We start from the raw sequence: 14,140 nt of genomic DNA on the forward strand, positions 1-14,140 counted from the left end.
GTAGCTGGAGCTACTGTGGGTGGGACAGTACTGGCACCCTCCTCTCTGGTCTGCCGAAGCCTGCCATTTCACCATTAAACCTGTGACTTCAGGCCTTAAGCCTGTTGAAGGTCGAGCCCCTTAAGAGTCGGATGTGCATCCGCCTAGGAGAGTTCTCACTCACAGGGCTGAGGGATGTTTCCAGGTCTAAATTGGGGGGTGGAGGTGGGGACGTCAGGACAGAGGCTGGGACGTAGGACTCAGATCGGTTGCACGAGCCAATAGGGCAGGCTCGGGGGTGAACGGGGACGAGGGGAGCGCGGGCACAGGCGGGCGCGTGGCCGCGGCGGGGGCGCGCGGAGGCGGGCCGGCCGAGGAGAGAGAGGGAGGGAGGGAAGGAGCGACAGGGGAGGGCGGCGCCGGCAGGTTGGCGGCGGCCGCTATTTGAGCGCAGGTCCCGGGCCAGGCGCTCAAAGCGCTTGGAGCCAGCGCGGCGGGGAGATCGTAGCGCGCAGCCCGCAGAGGCGCTGCGGCCAGTGCAGCCCCGGAGGCCCCACGCGGAAGAAGGAGGTGGAAAAGAGGCCGGCTTGCCTCCCGCAGCCCGCGCCCCCCCACCAGCCCGCCGCCGCCGCCGTCTCCCCCCGCCCCCCCCGCGGCGCCGCATCTTGAATGGAAACATGGCGGTGCCGGCTCGGACCTGCGGCGCTTCTTGGCCCGGCCCGGTGCGGACCGCGCGCCCCTGGCCCGGTCGCGGCCCCCGGCCCTTTCCTGACCCCCGGGACCCAGCGTCCGGGCCCGCACGCCCGCTCTTGCTATTGCTGCCGCCGCTGCTGCTTTTACCGCTGCTCACCGCCCCCGGCGCCTCTGCCTACAGCTTCCCCCAGCAGCACACGTAAGTGGCCTCGGCCAGCCGCGGGACTCCGCGGAGCCCCGCGCTCCCCTGCGCCCCTCAGCCAGCGTCTGCCCCTCCTCGCGCCGGGTGTCAGGACGGGGGCTCTGGGTCCCGTAGCATGCTGCAACTGAGGGTGGCGGCTACAAACCCCGTGGGCTAGCAGCCAGGGTCCCGGAGCTTCTGGCTGCGTTGCGAAACTTCCTTGCGGTGCCCCTGCTTCCCACAGACTGCCCCCACCTCCAAGGGGACAGAGCAAAAAAATCTTCAATCCCAGGGATGGGGCGAGGGGTTCGAGTCTGTCAGCTGATACTCCAGCCACTGTCCTAGTAATAGAGGGTCTTGGGGTTGGTTGAGAGAATGGCCAGAGACCCCTGTCCGCCAGACTTGAAACAACGCATCTGCCCTGTGTTCTATCCCGGCTGGGAACCTAGAGCTTTAGAGTCAGACGTGGGGTCAGACATCCACAATTCGTCTTCTTGGGCCTTTTCCTTTGGTTGGGCGGGGGGGAAGGGTACTGGATGCAGAAGATACCAGCACCTTCTTGCTGTGGTCAATGTCACCTGTTCTTGGCCGCCCACCTGAGGGGGCGTCCCTGGAGAGCTCAATAAGGAGAAAGTGCTGGGGTTGGGCCAGAAGGTGAATGATGGGAAGGACCCCTGCCTGCCCCTGATGCTGACCCTGTCGGCTCCTGCTCCTAACAGGGTAATAGCATTTCCAGGTTCGTTCTACCAGTCTCCTCACCTTCCCCAGGAGCTGGCAAAGTCAGGCAGATGTGTCTAGATAGGAAGTGGGTATTCTGTATGTGCCCCGTTAGGACAACATCTGTTTCTTGACACCATGCCCCAACCATATGCCATTGTCCAGACACCCCTTTGGGGCATGACAAGGACCGTGCTTCTGTTTTCTGTCCTCGGCTTTGAGGAGCCACCTGTCCCCTGGACTCCTTCATGAGTGTCCTGGCCCAGGTTTGGGCATGAGAGGAAGGGTCTGGTCGGGCTAGTCTGCGTCATAAGAGCGGTTCTGCCCTTGGGTAGGAGCCCCTGGTTCTGCCACAGAACCTGCCTAAAACAAACTCGGATGGAGCCCTGCTCGGAGTCTGTCTCCTGTCCTCACTGCCATCCGTCGCTCTCCTCACACAGCCTGGCCGTGCTCAGGCGGGTGATCAGTAGGCAAATTACAGGTGCCGCACGACGTGTCCTCTGTCAGCTGTCTGGGTTTTCACGAGCGCAGGGAAGTTCAAGGGTTGGTGGGTTGTGTTATTGTCTTTCATGTGCTGCGATGAAACTGGATTGGAACTACGGCGTCTAAAAAGAGCAAAAGCATTTTTTATTGTTCTTTTTTTCCTCAAAGGCAAGCCACAGTTTTTCCCCCCTTTCCTAGCTGTTTCTTTCCCAGCTCCTCAAGAGAAGGTTTAAGTAGTCGTCTCTTTCTGCCTCTTCTGACCTCTGTCCCCTTCCCTGCAGCGTGCTTGCCATGGCTGCTGGGCCTTCCTGAGTCTCCCCTAGGACAATGTAAAACCCTGAGCAAGGGTGCACCTGTCCCCCGTCCCCAGAAGATGTTGAGGAGGGTGTGACTACAGCCACACACCATTCCCAGCTGGACACTCTTCTCCTTTTGATGTAGTTGGAGTTAATTCGAGGGTTCGGGACGTGTCTTACAAGCCATAATTAGGGGATGAAGCAGGGGGAGGGATAGGGGCTTTGGGGTCTAGTGGGGGGTGATGAACATGTGGCATCGAAGCAGATCTGCCATGACAGGCAGCGCCCTTCAGCTGCCCTGGTCCCGTGGATGTGGATTTTATTGATCCTTGGAGGAGGAAGGGGACTCTTGTGGACCCCTCCTAGTGACTGCGTGGTTCCTAGTTAGGGCTTTTGTTAAATGACATAAAAGGCTGATGCTGCCGCTGGGGGTCCAGGACTCCGTGGGGATGCTCAGGGATGGGTGGTATCTTGAACCTTCTCCCAGGTCGGAGTGCCCAGCCTCAGAGGACGCTGATACAGGTGGATTCTCAAGCTGAAAAGTAGGACTATCATTCCCATGGTACCGGGATGACATGGAACAAGCCTTCTGTGGGGAAGGCCCTCAGTGATTAAGAATACCCTTCGGGGTGTGGAGCTGTGGGAAGGGGCCCAGCTTTTCAAACTGCTTGGTTTTAATCAAATGCGGGCTTAGGATCTGGTAACCGTTATCTCTCTGGCAGTGTGGCCGTCTGCCATCGGGTGAAATGAACCGAGCCGTTAGATTATAGAGGGCAGAGGAGTTGCCACTGGAGGGAGGACGGGACTTTGGTTTTAGGAAGAGGGGCCTCTGTTGCCCACCTGGATCTGAATCAGGGTTTCAGATACATGTGTCATGCATGGGTGTGTATATACTCTCGTGTCTAGGAGGATGGAGTCCTAGAACAGTACATGCTCCCTTTTACCTGCTTCCTTCTGTTCCCGTTTACGCCCACCCCAATGGTCAGGCCAGCCAGTGCTGCTGGCGGAGAGTCAGTCCTGGCTGCTAACAGCCTTGATGTATTTATGTATTTTCTGTCCCTCTTTGTTGCCCCTACACTCCAGTTTTGGGGCTTAGGGTCTCTCTCTCTCCTCACCTCCTTATTTATCCTGTCATCAATCTGTGCCCACCCTGACTTGCCTGCCTTTTTGTCCTTTCTGTTGGGTCCCTGTACCCTGCCCTATGGTACCCCTGGTTTTCACGCTTCCCTGCTCAGTGGAGTTCTGGTTAAGTGCTACGTGGAGTGCCCATCTGAACTGCCCACCTGCCCGCCTGCACCTCTTAATACAGCTCTGCTCTAGCGATGGGTAGGTTTGGTGCCTTCCTTACTCTGGCATGGGTGAGGAGCAGTGAGGGGCCCTGAAGGGTTTGTACCCCCAACAAATTAATGCCTGTCAGAGTATATACATGCTTCTCTTCCGAGCGGACAAATGGGGAGCAGTGCCCATGATGGGGCATGCGTCAGTCTAGCTATGGTTAATGGTGGGTGACGTGTGTCTGTCTGGGCCTGGAGTAGGTCTCTCTACCTCTCTGTGGCTCTCCCTATTGGTGGGAGGCAACATTACATGTGTGGGTCCCCCCTCTTTCCAACAACCTGCGCAGCTTTCGCAGGAGGGAGGGGTGAGGCTTCCAGGCCTGCTGCTGCTGTCAATAGAATGCAGCACTGCCAGGTGCCTACACCCCTCCTGGTGTTGAGGTTCTGGGGGAGATCTTTGGGTGCTGTGCCCCCCATACCCGACTTTTATTAGACCATTCCTTCTGGAAAGATAGATCAGGCTAACCTCCTGAAAAGGGAAGAAGGCCACTTTAAAATGGGTACCTTAGGGGCTAGTCTCCCAGATTCCACACCACACCTATGTCCCCAGAAGAGACTGATCCAAAAGTGACAAAGTAAAACTGACTCTCAAGTAAATCAAATGAACCCTTCAGCTTCCGATGTCTCCTTCTCCCCTCTGCTTGAGTGTAGATAGACACCACCAGCTCTTAGCCTCTTGGAGGACACAGTTTGTAGGCATGCTGGGTATCGGTGTGAGCCTTGTATGCTCCATTTTGGTCTCTAGATTGGACCCTCTCTTTTGAGATGACCTTGCCTTGATTTCCCCTACTGAAATAATATAATCTTAAGAGGCTAGTGGGGAGAATCAATGGGAGAAGGGCAGCAACCAGTGAGCAGGAACCAGGGCAGCGACTGTTAATATCTGTATCAAGTTCACAAGCCGTGGCTGTGGGACCTCAACTGACTGTCATTTCACAGTGCCCCACCACCATTTGGTTGACCGTATTCTTTTTTTTTTTTTTTAAATTATTTATGAGTAGTCCTACTGAGAACTCAAGAACAATGGCAATGGGTTTTTGATCCTACTGCACGTACTGGCTTTGTGGGAGCCTAGGCTGTTTGGATGCTCACCTTACTAGACCTGGATGGAGGTGGGTGGTCCTTGGACTTCCCACAGGGCAGGGAACCCGGATTACTCTTAGGGATGATGAGGGAGGGGAACTTGATGGGGGAGGGGGAGGGAAATGGGAGGTGGTGGCAGGGAGAAGGCAGAAATCTTTAATAAATAAATAAATAAATAAATAAATAAATAAATAAATTATTTATGTATTTATTGAGGTAAGGTCTTGTTATGGTAGACCAGTGTGACCTCTGAGCGCTGGGACGAAAGTGTGCTACCATGCCCGACACAAACTTCCTTCTTGTCTCTCCTTTGCTCCCCTTGTCCAACCATTTGTCATTGGTGATTGGTGGTGGAAGCTGTTGCCGGGGTGATGGTGGACTCCTCTCACTGAGCCCAGGATGAGCTGCTCACCTCTGTTACCAGCTTGTCCTCAGAACCCTTTTCAAGGCCTCCCCCAGACTGGGATACTGAGACCCAAAACCCACATTTCCTGTAAGGACCAAGAGGATCTCTGTCAGAGAGGTACCCTCCCTGCCAGGGCCCTGGAGACATCTGGAAGGGGGTCCTGGAAGTAGGGAGAGGAGCTAAAAACTCAAGTCTTTAGGAAGGAAATGAAAAGGCCGGCGACATGGGAGGTAGGTGTGAGCCCCCTTCCCCTCTGTGACCCTGCCTGCTTGTCCCTCTTTTCTCTTTTTGGTCTTCTGCAAGCCGAAGGGACATCCTTGGCCAAGACTGGCCTGCCAGTCCTCCTTCTTGTGTGCACGCTGGCCATCATAGAATGTCCCCGCAACCCAGAATTGCCCTTGCCCTACTGCTTTAATTGTGGCAAAGCCTGCCGGGCAGGGTAGTAAGCAGCAATGTGTGTGTAGACTCCATTTCCACATTCTATTATGGTTCTCGAAAGAAAGGTCAGAGGTCGGGGTAGAGCCTGGGTTTTAATGCATGTGTGAAGTTGGAGCCTCTCAGCTAATTTGCTAGGCCCCTAGAACGTCACAAGACTCCGAGCTTCCAGATGCTTGAGACCAGGTAGGGTTAGGGCAGAAGGCTCTAGGTTCCTGAGGTTGCCTGCAGGTTTAGGATTCAAAGCCTTCAGGCCTGGGCCCTGCAGGGTAGCATTGCCTATGGGATCGGAATGCTCTCTTTCTGAGAAAGGTCCTTTCTCACCTCAAGCCACCAACCCATTCCAAAATTGCCTGGGGACCCTTGATCTGTGTCTTCTGGTGATTGGGTCCTAGGCCTGGGAGGGGCACTGGTTCCTGAAGTCCCCAAGTTGATGGTGAGGAGGTTCCTATCACAGACACGGGCCTGAAACTTGCTGAGGAGATTCTCTTCATGTCACGTTTGTTTTTCCTGGCGCCACTGTCTAAATAAGAAGCTACAGAATCAATACGTGTGTTCTCGAAGGAAAGTATATGTATGGTTTGTACTTCTTTTTTCTTTTTAAATTTGTTTTTCACATTCCCTTTTGCTCTCGTTCTTTGTGACCTAAAGAGTCTTCTGCATTATTGTCACTAAGGACTTCAGGGTGTGGAGAGTGTCAGTTCAGATGACCACTGAGCTTGAAATGCCCCTAAAGGTTCTGAAGTCCCTAGAGGTTTCTCGGGATGCCCTTAAGGAATCAAGAATTCTGTCCTTTGGATGCACACAGCTTCAGCATGGCTTTATGTAGACAGGTCCTACCCTGCCCCTGTGAGACTCAGGCGGTTGGTGTGGTTGTCCGCACCACTGATCCTGTCTCCTCTTCCAGTCCTGCTGTTTTCCACATGCACTTCCTTACCTGTCTGGTCTTGTCTGATTCTCTTTGCCCCCCCCCCGCCCCCCGCTGCTACTGGTGACTGAGCCTGGTGGTACTAGGAGACCCTGCTTAGCTGTGTGTGTATGGGGCAAATGCTTTACTTGGGTTGGGGTGCCTCTGTCAAGAGCAAACCCAGATCAGCCTTCTCTGGTGACCTTGGACAGAGATGTCCCCCCCCCAGCCCCCACACCTAGCCTCAGTCTCCTCTCTTCTCAGATCTTTCGATGCTGATCATTCCAGCCCTCTAAGAAGACAAGTGTGGGGATCTTCCTTCCAGCTCCTCTCCATTCTAGCAGGAGTGGGGCAGGACCCACCCCCACCGCCAGCCTGCCTGCTCTCTGTGTGCATGAGGTTGTCTGGGCCTAGTACCTTGGGTGCCTTGATGCCTCTTGGCTTCTGACTGACCCACTTTGGGCTCTGATTAGCCTAATTGTTTAGCAGAAAAGGAGGAGGAGAGGAAGTTTTTCCTGCTGGTCTTTAACCATCTCTTCCCACCTTAAAAGTGATGCTCACCAAACAGAGGGAACAGGGAAGGAGATGCCCCTCCATCATTCTCCCTTCCATTCCCTTAGATCCTAGGCTTCTTGCTTCCTTCCCCAATAGAGGGCCAGTCCTTTCTGAGCAATGCCCTCTTAATATGCCCCTAAGAGCGTCACCCCCCCACACACACAGCCTCATGACCTTGGGTGCTTACTAGGCTTCTTTGGAGTTGGGGACCTCTGTGGTACCCCATAGGTTGAGATGGTGCAGATCATGAAGAATAGATGTATTTCTAGGCTCTGGATCTAGGAGGGTGCTCAGGTAGAGCTGTGCCTACACTGAGTGACCTGTCCCTTTACCTATAGCATCCAGTATTCAGTAAGAGCCTGTAGGTACCTGGGCCCAGTTAGGGTTTCTGGGGCTTTCCTGTTGTACTGGGCCCTTACCTTGGCCTTAGTGCAAATGTAAACCTATAGGTAGGATGGTCTACAGCTGTGTGTTTGTGTATGATTTTGCACATGTATTGGACGCGCATCATACTTGTTTACACACCTGATTGTGTGCCTGTGAGTAGGTGTGTGCTTAGGTGTATTTGTACTAGCACAGTACTTGTATGCCCACGTGTAGGTGTATACGTGCAGACATGTTTGTATGCATGGAGTAGTGCAGGTATATGCACACAGGCACATATGAGCTCAAATGTGGGTGTGTGCTCATGTGCCTCTGTGTGTGTGTGTGCAGGCACACGCCAGTTTATCTCTGCAGCCAGAATGTGCTTGCCGTACCCACCTTCTGTACCTGCCTTTGATGTGAATGCCAGAAGTTGGTGGGCGAATGCTGGCAGTGGGAAACAAAGCCTCCTGCTTGTGAAGACCTGTGTTTTGCAAACTCCTGTGTCAGGGACAGCCTGAGTTGAGGCTGAGCTACAAAGTTTGATCATCTACCAACTGGCAGGATGACAGTCTGAGAAGAAAATACACGGAGGCTGTGTCCTCGTAATTCAGATTTCTGCAAACTAAATGGTATTTAGATTCACTGGAGGACTTGGGACTCTGAGGAGCTCTGGGAGGCCTTGAAGAAGCAGAGTGTCTTTGCAAGTAGCCCTCGTGTGGAGAAAGTCTGTAGGGGTCACATGGAGGAGGTCAGGGTGCTGGCAAACGGGAAGACTTTTGCTGTGTGACCTTGGGCTGCTGGGTTTCCCTCTCTGCACACTTCTCATTTGCACAGTGAAGGGCAAGGAGCACCTGCAGCAGGTTTTGGAGTTCCTGCCCAAGGCAAGATGCCCTGCAGTCCGTAGTCACTATGCAGCATCTGACCTGTCTACCCTGAGTGCTCTATTCGGTGTCTCTAGTAAGATTCAAGGATGAATTTTCGTGTCCTGAATCTTTATGAGATTGGCTGTCCTGGTCCCCCTCATTAGGGCACTGGCGCTTAGGGCTGTGCAGGTTCTGATGTCTGAGAGAACCGTAAGTTTGACTTTATTGGTGTTCTTAATGTCTGTGTGTTGGGAGGCAGGATGGCCTAAGGTTCTGGGCAATTTGAGAAGGGATGCCATCTTTATACTAGGTGGAAGGCAGTATCTGGTACCCTAGTAGGCAGAGATCCTCTCCGGTGCTACCCCCAGCCCACCCCTGTGCCTACAAGAAGATAGTGGGCACCAGTGAACACCCGCTTACAGGGCAGGACACAGATCAACAGATGGGGTGGCAGAGGAGTATCTTCACCAGCTGCAGGATTATCTCTCTGAAAGGGCCTGGGAATGATGAGGCCCCTGAGGCTCAGGGAGGAAGATGGGGGGGTTGAGAGAGGCTTGTCCCACCGTCAGCTGGGCAGGGCTGATGCTAAAGCAGAACAGGAGTGGTCTGGAGAAAAAAGGCAGAAGGGATTCCTGAGGTGCTCATGTACAAGACCTTGGTGTTTCTGGGCCTTCCTGACTAATTTAAATAATTGGATGGGCTGCCTCCCTCCCTGCAAGTCTCCCTGCCTGCCTGATGCTGGCTGCAACCCGGGCAGGAAGACTACAGGTAGAGGTGCAGGGAGTGTTTTTGAAGGATCAAGGAACCTATGCAAAACCAGCTGGTCACTATGAGCCTTGTGTGTTCCCTGGACTTAGGAGGGACCCAGCCACAGAAGCTCCAGGAGAGCCACATGGCCTGATTTCATATGCAAGGAAACCGAGGCCCAAGGAGAGGGAAGGGAGCCTTCAGACGCCACATTTATGTTGTGGGCTAGGGCTCAATGCATGCAGCTTGAAGGGTGATTTCCCATGCAGCCATCTGCACACTGGGACACGCAATCATTTGTCTTAAATAGCCATATCTGTGGCCTGGGGTAAGGGAGCATTCGGGGTTCCTTGGGTGAACTTAAAGCAGACTGTCTTTGTAGTGTGGTACTCCAGTCCTATGGGGGGTGGGGTAGAACTCGATGCCGATGTCCCCGTGCTGTTTCAGAGTGACCTAAGCTTTCTGGTTCTCCTTGGGAAAAGCATCTTTACCACTAGGCAGGAGGGTGGGTACCAAGGGATGGGTGTGCTCCTCAGACAGGTAGAAGCCCCTGCTTTGCCTCTAGTTTCCAGCCTGACGTGGCATTTCAGTCTTGATAGCTTCCTTCCGCAACCGCGTTCTCCTGCTGGCGCTGCCTGAAATGCTGCATTTGAAGCCTTAAAGGTCAGGCTCGGTGCTGCCATCAGCTCCAACAAACAAACAACAAAGCACCCCACTCCGGCCCTGCCCCCCCCCCGCTTCAGTTATTAGAAATGTGAAGGCACTGACAGAATTACTAACCTCCGCACGGAGCCTTTACAGAGGGACCTTTCTCTGTCCTCTCTGGGACCCGTCCCCGCCATGTCCCTTTATGGGAATTAACTGTGACCTACACTCCAGCCTGGAATTCAGATCTTTGCCTGGGCTGCCACTAGCCCTGGGAATACCTCTTCTCCAGCCAGCTAGAGCCACGTGCAGGTCCTGTAGGCTCTCTGGCCTCCCTGACTCCTGGCTTCATCCAGACTTCTCTGTCAGGTTGGTCTTCTGAGCCCCAGTGATAAGGTGAGGAGCCTTCCTGAATGATGCCCTGTGTTCCCTCCATTCTGTGTCTCTCCTCTAGTCCCGCACCTGGGCCAGTGCTAGGCTACTCTGTGGGGCCTGGGGGAGGAGAGGTTGTGCTGTCACACGGAGGACACTGAGTCCGTGGGACGTGTTTGGCTTTGGCAATGAGGAATCAAGGCTGCTCCGGTGTACACCTTGGCAACCCCAGTAGGAGGTTTCCCCCTGTGGGTAGGCCTTTCCTTCTCTGAGGAGTCAGAGGTTGATAAGTATAAGCTGTCAATGAGAACCAGTTCTTCTGTGCTTTGCCTGGCTGGCCTTACTTTAGGTATGGCCGAGTATTTTGGTCAACTTCCCTAATGGCAACAAGATGGCTGCCACAGCTCCAGGCATCATAATCAGACCTGGACTTTACGGACAGAACATGAGATAGTTCTTATGGGTTTCAGTTAAGAGGAAAAGAAACCTTGCCTAAAAGCCCCTTGCCTACTTCCCCTTACACTTCATTGGCTAGCACTGGGTCACATGCCCACTCTAAACCAATCGCTGGCGATGGAGAAGGCACATTGTGATTGGTTCAGGCTAATCAGGATATACCCTTGAGCTGAGGATGGGGTCACCTTGGGGCTGGAGGTGGAGATTCTGCAGGCTTGGGTTCTGTTTGCAAGAAAGCTGGCTTGATGGAGGGTAGGGAGACTGTGGCTGCTCCAGGGTTGGACAAGAGGGGCGGAGAGGAGCTAAGGAAGCAGGAGAGGAGGGAGAAAGATGAGAGGAAAGGGGAGACATAGTCAAGAAAGCAAGAAAGTAGCTATTTGACCCACAATATCAGTTTCTGAGAGCTGGGCTCTGGTAGTGTGTTTTGTACATGGTGTCCAAGGAGGCCAGTTCACACACACCCAGTTTCACACTCAAGACAAAAGGAGGCTCCTGGCAAGGCTAAGTGATGCTGTTGTCTCGCATATAGCAAGTGGTGGCTCAGGGTTCCCACTCCGCACTCAGACGCTGTCCATGTAGCTCCAGGCAGCCTCTAACCGCATGGTATTTGGGGTGTCACTGTAACATGCGTGTGTCTCATCATACATGGCCATCTGCAAGGACTGGCCCTCTCTGATGGAAACCTATGTGGGTTTGTCATGGGCGCTTTCTCTCTGAGCCTGGAGTAGCCCTGGAGATGGAGGCATCTCAGAGATTTGGGGACCCGGTAGGACAGCGCCGCTTCCCCCTACAGCAGAGCTGTGGCTCAGTGCTTTTGCTGTGTCAGCTCCTGCGAGGTACAGATGGACAGGGGTGGGCTGGGGGTAGCACCAGAGAGGATCTCTGCCTACTAAGGTACCAGATACTGCCTTCCTCCTACTATGAAGATGGGGACAATTGAGAAGAACTTCAGAGGGTCCAATCAGCCCAAAGCAAACCCACCTGTGGTCCAGCTAATGTTTGCTTGTTTCATGTGCTTGGCGAGGAGTCACTGTCCTCTTAAACCTCCTACATCTTCCTAGGAGGGTCATGGGCATTCTAGGATACTTCAGTACCCACTTCTCCAGTATGTGTCTGTCAGGGCTGTGTGCCCAGGGCTACTGTCTTCAGCTCCTGGATTGTGCCTCTCAAGTGCTCGGTAAATGTTTGCAGAGCAAGGAGCTCACGATGTGCACAGTGTTCCCAGGGCTGGACTGGTCAACTCCGGAAGCTGAAGCAGACTTAGTCATGGTTTGGGATGGGGCTCCCTGTGGGCCTACTTTGGCTGCTGCTAGAGTGCAATCTGCACCCCGTCTTCCAGCAGTCTTGCAGCACTGGTTTCCCTGAGGGTGAAAAGGGGATCAGAGACCCATAAGACTGTAGCATTTAATGTGGAGGTAGGGGTCAGCATTTTCCTTTTCTGTTTGTTTGTCTGTTTAGAGATGAGGCAGCCTAGGCTGGCTTCAGGCTTCAGAATCACTGCATAGCTAAGAATGACCTTGAACTTCAGCTTCTCTTGCTTCCAGGTCCAAGTTCTGGGATTACAGGCATGTACCATGACACCAGGCTTATGTGGCAATGGAGACTAAACCTCCTGGGCCTCATACATGCTAGACAAACACACTGCCAAATGGGCCTCATCCCCAGACCAGAACCCGTATTTTTCTAGAGCCCTCCGGGTTAGCCAAGGTGGAGAACTGTGGCCAGTGGGAGAAATGGGAAAATAAATACCCATTCTGCTTGACAAGGGGGAGGGGAATGGTGGACTGGCTCCAAGGAGTTTTCCCGACCAGAGTAAGAGGTCATGCTGTTCCCCAAACCCTGCACATTTCCTAGGTGTGTGGAGTGGGATGTCCTGGTCTCCTGGGGAGGCTGTCCCACTCCCTCCAATCGGTTCTGCAGTGATGTTTGCCCAAGCCTCACCTCCCTGTTGAACACTTCGTAGGCTGCTTGTCTGTCCAAACCCATCTCCCAACTGCCTTCCCTAGTTAAGTCCACTCCCCACACCTTCAACGTGCGGTTAGCTCAGTGCTCTCAGGAGCTCGCAGTCTGTGGGGAAGGTGGACAGCAAAGAAGACATGTGTGTAGCTGAACAAATGATACTCCTGAATGACCCAGGCATCATGGAATATCCAGGGAATGTGGAGACATCATACTCCAGGCCATCGATTGTCTCTAAACCTTCCTCGGTTGGGGTTATGGAGGTTCTGATGGGTCACATGGACCCACCTTCCACTGAAGATAAAGCTACTGTTGCTGCAGGGCCAGGCAGAAAACAGGTAGAATCTGAAAGAGGCTGCTGCCTAGTACCTGGCTCCAGCTCCAGGTGCTGAACCTCTCGTTACCCGTTCCTCCTTCCTTGCTCGTTGACACTGTTGCCCCTTTGGGCAGTGCCTTCTGTTGCCCAGAACGTCTTGAGAAGCCAGACCATGCAACTGGGGCCAGCCAGCCCCAGTTTCCTCGCACAGAGCTTCTGGGAAGTGGGTGGCAAGGAGCAATCCCAGAGGCCATTAAATCGAGTGATTTACATGGTTCCTGAGCTAGTGCCGGGAGAAATATATTTCACAGGTGATTTCCAGACTGGTGGCGTACAGATGAGGCCATTACTCTAAAATGAAGCAGGATGGAGACTCCATGTGCCCATCTGGAGGGACCTGTGGCTTTGGGGTTTTTGTTGTATGGTGTGCATACCTACTGTGTGCTAGAAACTCTGCAGGGAGAGGAGCTGAGGAATCACAATGCCTCCTAGTTACAGAGTTTCAGGCATTCAGTGCTTTAGTTACTTCATCTTTAAAGGGAATTGGATGTGTTTTTTATCAGTCATTTAGCCCTGTTCTGAACAATTGATGTTGTAATGGCATGTAGCTCCTTTGTGCCTGGCCGCCCTTCTGGAGGTGCCTTTCAAAGTGGGGCTTCTGGGTGGCCCATAAGCCCCTTCTTTTTTTTTTTTTTTTTTTTTTTTTTGGTTTTTCGAGACAGGGTTTCTCTGTGGTTTTGGAGTCTGTCCTGGAACTAGCTCTTGTAGACCAGGCTGGTCTCGAACTCACAGAGATCCGCCTGTCTCTGCCTCCCGAGTGCTGGGATTAAAGGCGTGCGCCACCACCGCCCGGCCCATAAGCCCCTTCTTGATATAGGTGTGGATGCCTAGGAGCCCACAGAGGTGTTTTGCATAGAGTACCAGAGAGCAAGAAAAAATACCGAAAATGGTAAAAAGCCTTGTAGGCCTTTCTTGTCAGTAAGAGGGTCTAGTGTTGGGGCAGCAGGGTAAAGAGTTAGAGGATAATGATGCTCCAGCCTTGGGCTGAGAATGTAGCTCAGTTGGTCGAGTGCTTATCTAGCACGTGCAAGGCTCTGAGTTCAAGTCCCAGAACCACCTAAACTGGGCACAGTGGCATAGGCTTGTAACCCTAGTATTCTGGAGGTAGAGTCAGGAGCCTCTAAAGTTCAAGGTCACCCTCAACTATGTACACAATTTGAAGCCAGCCTTTGCTACCTGGACTGAGTCTCTGTACCTACTACTCCCACCTCAGGAATAAGGATACTAGTTACAGAGTATAAGCTATAATGTTGAAACGCATGAGTCGGGAGGGTGGTGATGGTACTG

At 53.3% G+C, this 14,140-nt stretch overlaps 1 protein-coding gene across 10 annotated transcripts in view; it reads left to right on the forward strand.

Annotated features, from left to right (window-relative positions):
- Positions 1 to 404: 404 nt before the first annotated feature.
- Cacna2d2 (calcium voltage-gated channel auxiliary subunit alpha2delta 2) overlaps positions 405 to 14,140 on the forward strand; it is a 127,476-nt gene continuing 113,740 nt past the window's right edge. For 5 of the 10 annotated variants that reach the window (XM_057766532.1, XM_057766535.1, XM_057766533.1 and 2 more), the window contains exon 1: positions 407 to 871. In XM_057766532.1, coding sequence (XP_057622515.1) covers positions 657 to 871 — 215 coding nt within the window. In that variant the 5' untranslated portion in view covers positions 407 to 656. Of the gene's footprint in view, positions 872 to 14,140 lie in introns of all 10 variants that reach the window. The other 5 variants (XM_057766529.1, XM_057766531.1, XM_057766530.1 and 2 more) reach the window with 2 other exon arrangements.

Source organism: Chionomys nivalis, chromosome 4 (genome assembly GCF_950005125.1).
Source record: "Chionomys nivalis chromosome 4, mChiNiv1.1, whole genome shotgun sequence".
NCBI lineage: Eukaryota > Metazoa > Chordata > Mammalia > Rodentia > Cricetidae > Chionomys > Chionomys nivalis.